This window comes from Chaetura pelagica, unplaced genomic scaffold (genome assembly GCF_000747805.2).
Source record: "Chaetura pelagica isolate M959 unplaced genomic scaffold, ChaPel_1.0 scaffold472, whole genome shotgun sequence".
Classification (NCBI taxonomy): Eukaryota; Metazoa; Chordata; class Aves; order Apodiformes; family Apodidae; genus Chaetura; species Chaetura pelagica.
In genome coordinates this window covers 2,146,638-2,153,330 of record NW_009952566.1, presented here as the reverse complement: position 1 = coordinate 2,153,330, position 6,693 = coordinate 2,146,638, and the positions used below count along the sequence as shown (strand labels likewise).

Sequence of the window (6,693 nt, the reverse complement as noted above, 5' to 3'; positions counted from 1 at the left end):
CGCAGCTTTCCAAATTTTACATACAATAATTTTCTGTATTAAGGGCCCAGTAACCCTAATGGAGGCATAATTAGGCATTGATGCCATGCCCATACGAGAGAAGCTTGAAAAACTTAAATAAACTGTGAATGGCAGGATTAATACCATGGCTTTTCATTTTGTACAGCTGTTTGAATACAGTACACTGCCTGTGATGGCATCAGCTGTTGCTTTACTCTGGGTCAGTATTTCTGAAGTTAAAACAGGCAGTTCTTTTAAGCAAATGAAGAATTACCCCTCTTATTGTTGGCCTGTTTCTTTCAGCAAAGAGGGTCTGGATGCATATTTGCTTTATATTAAAAAGAATAAAGGAAAAGCCAAATTGCAAACAAAACTAGCTGGCCAGATTCAAAGCCCAGTGACGCTAGTAAGAGAATTTTAATTTACTGTGATGGTGCTTCAGGACGGAGGAGTAAGTAATGCAGTTTTGGAGATCATCTGCACAAGTGGGAATATCATATAGATGCCTGGAGAGTCCTTGAGAAAATAGCTTACCTCGGCCCTGATTGAAGAGGAAAGACAATACTTTGGCGAAATAGATTTCTGTATTTCTAGGAAAGGCTCCAATACCAAATTGCTTACTAATGCAAGAAGCCTTGTAAATTTTATTATGAATGGAACAGGCAACGGCAGGAGTGTGACACGGCGCAACATCTGCACACACTGCTTAGCCAGTAAGAAGTAAATAAATAGGTTACTTCTAAGCTCTAGAAGACACCCGAAAATACCTCTAACAAAAAAGTCAAGCTCAGTGAACTTCAAGCAAGAATCTACAACAGCTTCCAAAACTATCGCACCAGTATTTTTTTTTTTTGCCAGGTAAATTAGGTCTCCTGCAAGTTAATTCTCAATCCTTCATTTTATGGTTGGCAATATCAGCTGAAGAGAGTTATGCTACATTTCCTCAGTGTCTTTCAAAACTGGCTTATCGGTGAATGTAAAAGAAACTATCTACTCAGGAAGCATGTCAGGACAGCAAACCACCATCACAAAATAAAATGCCCAGGTTACCAGGAAGAGGGTGGATACTGGGGGAGCTTAATGCCATATTCACCTGGAAAATCTGAGCCCCAGATTGCAGCCCTGCACCCCTGCACAGGGAGGCAGACAGCTCTTTACTTTCCTTACAGCCTGGCTGAAACCCTGTCCATACCACTTTAGCTGAATCCATCCCTAAGTCCCCAGCACTGTAAAGATTTCCCTTTTTTTTTTTTTTTTTTTTTTTTTGCCAGGCAGCATTAAAAACAGTATCACCCTTGAGCTGCAGGAGCAGAAGGAGACGCGGGTGCGGGGGCAGCCGGCTCTGTGCAGCCCTGGCTGGGGTGATGACGAGCGCCAGCGGTTAAGTGCCTCTGCGGAGATGAATATAGCTAATGAAAAGCTTACCTAAAGCTCGTGGGGAGCCTGCGCCCGGCCGGCCGAACCTCTCCAGAGTGGTGGGCAAGAGGCCGCCAGGACGCTCAGGAAAGACGAATTAACTAAAAGTTAATGTGGATGTTCCCATTCAAAAGAAAAGTGGCCTACTCCAAAGGGGATTAGGCTAAAGTGAACTAAGGCCACTTTACTTCTGAATGAGAGCATCCACACAATAGTGCAACGCACTTTAACTAATGCACTTTAATTTTACACCCAATCAATTTGTCTTACCTCTCCTGAGTGTCCTTGTGTGGACAAACCCAGAGATCCATTGAGTTTTAAGGCCAAGCGGGAACCATTAGATCAACCCATCTCACTCCCCACGTGTTATGGGCCATTGCCTTTCACAGTTATCCCTTTATTGATCCCCAAAACTCATGGATGACTAACGGAAAACCTCCAATGAGGGGAAAAAATGTTTCTTCAATAGGGTGTCTGCCCTGGATTTGAAGGTACTTTCAAATGAAGAAGCCACTTGGAAAACAAGAAACCACCACAACTTTCGAGAGCCTGTCCTGTCACCGGCAAAAGTAAGCATGGACAAGTTTGGGCACAAATCAATTTTTTTCTGTCCTACCTTCCCCATGCCCCACAAGCTAGCAAGGAAATGGCAGACTCCAGATTGTAACTTTAAAAAAACCTCTTTTTTTTTTTTTTTTTTTTTAATTGCAAACAGGTCATTTGCTTTCAGAACAAACTCTATTTTTATTTTTTTTTAATTTTGTCTCACCAATGTTTAAGTTTTGAACACTTGCCCAGATGTCTACCAGTGCAGACCTCCTTTTCCAAAATCAAGTAATCCTCAGAAACCACTCACTGCCTGTGCTTTCACTTTTGGTACCCACAACGACCAACATAAACCTGAAATCCCCATGTTGTTCTTCACCTCTCTGAAATATCCATTTGAAAAATAAATAAATGAAGCTGCAACAACTAGTGATGCAACTTGATGTGTTGAGCCTGCAAAGGCAATGGGGACTCCCCATGCCAGCAGCCCTTTTGCTAACAGAGACCAGACCCTCACCACCACCACAGAGCAGCTGAACGTTTCCAGAGCTCTCACCTAAATGAAAAATAAAATAAGGAGTCTCGAGGACACTGGCCTGCAGGGAGTCTACTCCTGTCTATGCTCTGAGGCTGAGTTACAGGTCTTTTTTATCTTGTGAAAGTAGTAAAAGGAAAAGGCAACCACACTAAGCATGCTAAAGAAGAGGTGAACGAACTGCCAGCAAATTGTCTTTAAGTCATGTTACAGAATATCAGTGGTGGGTTAGATACGGAGCCATTAATCAGGGACAGAAACACGCTCAAACACAGCAAAACACCAAATGCACACTCTGTTAGAGTTACACACTCCAAATATTGCTAGGACTGCAGGAAAAAAAACCCAAATATAAACACTAATTTCCAAACCTGCCGTGCGACTAAAAGCCTGCTCCAAGCAACCGAGCATCAGCTGAGAGAGGTAACATGCCGAGGACACAAGGTGACACTGCAGCACACCCCAGCTTCTTCTCCCACACAAACCTCACCAGGAAACAATTCCAGAAACCTTCAAAAATTTTAACGACCACTTCAAAACAACCCTCCCATTTAATTTCTTAAATTTGCTTAGCTTACACAAGATAGCTCCTAACTGGACACTCTTATGACAAAACCAAAACAAAACAAATGCAGAAATGTGAAACAACAAAAGAACCCCAGAGATTCCCTAATTTAAAGAAGCTATGGTGGATTTTCAATACTTTTTAAAGTAGTATTTATCAGCACAACCTACGCTTACTCATTTTGATCGAGCGCTATATAATCTGACTTTTTTAACTGCTAACATTGCCCACCCTGGGCTGTAGTAACCTTTCTGAGTACAGAGCCCATCACCTTTATTGCTACCTGTGAATAAGCAGCCAGGGAAGACTCAAACCCTCAGCCATAAAGGTTAAATTTAAGGTAAAAAACTCTTTTTTCTACAACTCACTTGCAAACCTCCAGTTGTCCCAGAATAACAATCTGCAGTCCCTAATGCGAAGACGCTGCGAGCTCCTGCTTATGGAAACACCTTGGGATACGCTCGCAAAAGTTTGAGCTCCAGGGTTAACTGGGGTTTAAACTCAGCTCTGTCAGGTTGGATATTGAAAAAGATGCACAAAAATTTAAGAAGTTTAGCCATCCTTTGCAACAAAAGGTAACTTCGGTTTGAAAAACTTGAAACAAAGTTAGGCCTAAGCATGCAACTTAAAGAAAACAGTAAATATTATACCTAGCCGTAAGGATGGATGCGTTTGGGCTCTTGAATTACTTTTTTAAAACCCCCAAACCGAAAAAGCAACAAGGATTCTTGAATATACATGAAAGCACAGATTAAAGAAAATATACTCGATCTCATATCTACTTAACAATGTATTTACTTGCGTAAAGAAACAGAGAGCAAAGCAAACCTTCTTTTCCTAACACAATTTCAGCCACAGTGTTTGGATGGTAACAGGTCCAGAAAATAAATTAACATGTTCCGTCTTTACATTAAATAGTCTGCCAAACTTGGGCATGATAAAAGCTCCTAAATATCACAGAAGAAAAAAATTACCCCAAAACAAACAAAAACAGGTTTCACTGGCTCAAGGTGGCATAAAGTCAGAGGAAGAAAATTAAATTTTTAGCCTTGTAAATTTTATTTTATTGGTCCTCCTCGGAGTCCTACTTTGCCGTAACTCTTTTATGAAACAGAAACAAATTCTACCTTACACCCGCTGCAGCACATCTATTATTTTGATGCCTGTTCCTCCAATATGGGAGTACATACACCAAATGCAGCAACATTCTTAGCTTGCTTGCTCCACTTCAATTCATGCATGGTTCGAAAGTCCTCAAGTAAAATAGTACCGCTCGGTAATTTTTTTCCCCCAAAAGCATTATTTTTGTATTGGCTCCAAGCTCTAGCAAATTTATTTCAAGTATTTGGGAAAGTTAGTCTACTCATAACTGGTTGATACACTAAACAACCCATTGACCGTCAGATATGCTAGATACTGCGTTCCAGTGTATGATTGTTTCTTTGTAAAGAATATTGCATTTTAAGTCATTTTTCCATTTTAAAAATAACTGCTGTCTATCCGCATTTTGTTTAGAGAAACTCTGGAACTGCATGCATTGAAAAAAAAATACCTATTGCAACATAAATAGAAATGTTGCTTTATTATATACATACATATATATATATATATGATATACTAGAAGGGCCATTTAAAATGCCACGGTTGCAAACATTTAAGACTGTAACAAAAATGACTGAGACTCCAGTATCAGTTTACTATCCTTCAACAATTTCCCTGACAGTGGAGTCCAATAATGTTGAATTATGGACCTTCTTACAGGAAGTCTTATTTCATGTTCATTTTTTGATCATTTCCCTCCTAGCCCCTATAGGAATTTGGCTCGTTGCCTATTTGCATTTAAAAGTTTCTGTGCGCGTAACTGCCTCGTGCATATTAAATGATAATTTTTCTCAAGTAAGACCACTGTGGGTTATGCATGGTTCGAAAGTCCTCAAGTAAAATAGTACCGCTCGGTAATTTTTTTCCCCCAAAAGCATTATTTTTGTATTGGCTCCAAGCTCTAGCAAATTTATTTCAAGTATTTGGGAAAGTTAGTCTACTCATAACTGGTTGATACACTAAACAACCCATTGACCGTCAGATATGCTAGATACTGCGTTCCAGTGTATGATTGTTTCTTTGTAAAGAATATTGCATTTTAAGTCATTTTTCCATTTTAAAAATAACTGCTGTCTATCCGCATTTTGTTTAGAGAAACTCTGGAACTGCATGCATTGAAAAAAAAATACCTATTGCAACATAAATAGAAATGTTGCTTTATTATATACATACATATATATATATATATGATATACTAGAAGGGCCATTTAAAATGCCACGGTTGCAAACATTTAAGACTGTAACAAAAATGACTGAGACTCCAGTATCAGTTTACTATCCTTCAACAATTTCCCTGACAGTGGAGTCCAATAATGTTGAATTATGGACCTTCTTACAGGAAGTCTTATTTCATGTTCATTTTTTGATCATTTCCCTCCTAGCCCCTATAGGAATTTGGCTCGTTGCCTATTTGCATTTAAAAGTTTCTGTGCGCGTAACTGCCTCGTGCATATTAAATGATAATTTTTCTCAAGTAAGACCACTGTGGGTTTGCTCAAAAAGTTTATTTTCCGTAATAAAATACGGTTTTGTCCCTACAAAATCTATCTGACGCTCCTAACGCGCTTTATTTGCATGTGGTGGCTGCTTGATGCCATGTTTTCCTTACAAGGCTTTCTAAAGGCTTTCCCCAGACGTGCTGCTACAGGGGAACTTTACAGTTCGGACTAGAGCACCTGGGTGCCAAGGTGCTGTGGCTTCAAGAGAACAGCCCCATGGTAATAGTTTAGGATTATCCAAGACACTGGATTTCCGCTATCTGACTACAGACAGTCTGTGGGCTTTTTTTAAAGAGAGGGAGTGTCCCCAGCCACATCATGCAACAGCTGTGTTTTAAATCTTTCTGGGCTTCGACAAACAGTTGAAAATTTAAACATGAAAATGTTTGAAACGCTAATGATTAAAAAAAAAGTTTATTTTGAAACTATTGAGGATGGGTGCAATCCTTCAGTTAGGGTTTTTAAAGTCTCAGGGCCTGGTTGCTCTCAAATATTCCCAGGAAAAAAAAAAAAAAAAAAAAAAAAGGAGAAAAGAAAACAACCCCAAACTCCTGCCTTGTACTCCTGGAGCCATAATGGTAAACAACAACTCTGCAGGTCCCACCCTGGCAGGCAGCAGGGTCGTGCCTGTGGGAGAAGGATGCTATTTTAGTGACCTATTGCCACTGAGCTAGTTAAATCACTGAACAATGGTTAGTGTTATGGGGCTTTACTTTGCAAAATCTAGCATTAGTGTCATTGCTTTCCATTAACCGGGAGGACTTAAAGGCATTGGCATGGAGGGGCCTGGAAGGAAAGAATAAATAAGGGGAAACCAATAAATTTTAAAAAAAAAGAGAGAGAGGAGGGGAAAAAAAAGCGCCAAAGCAACCCTGTTAACTGCAACCTTTACTACCACAAAATAAGAAAATGTAATTAAATCTATAATAAAAGCTTTTACATGCTCACTCCTTTACTGCCCCGACAAGCGCGGCCCGGCTGCGGGATGGCCCCGCACCGGTGGGCAGCCCCGCTCCCGCCGCCTGGCCCTG

The 6,693-nt window shown here is 40.2% G+C and overlaps 1 protein-coding gene across 5 annotated transcripts in view; it reads right to left on the bottom strand.

Moving 5' to 3' along the window:
* The window catches only part of MEIS1 (Meis homeobox 1), a 115,135-nt gene that overhangs the window by 99,045 nt on the left and 9,397 nt on the right, over window positions 1-6,693 (bottom strand). For 3 of the 5 annotated variants that reach the window (XM_009993447.1, XM_009993448.1, XM_009993450.1), the window contains exons 7-8: window positions 3,783-3,789; window positions 1,489-1,498 (exon numbers count right to left, since the gene is read on the bottom strand). The exons of the other annotated variants lie outside the window; for them this stretch is intronic. In XM_009993447.1, coding sequence (XP_009991749.1) covers window positions 1,489-1,498; window positions 3,783-3,789 — 17 coding nt within the window. The remainder of the gene's footprint in view (window positions 1-1,488; window positions 1,499-3,782; window positions 3,790-6,693) is intronic. 5 annotated transcript variants of the gene reach the window in all.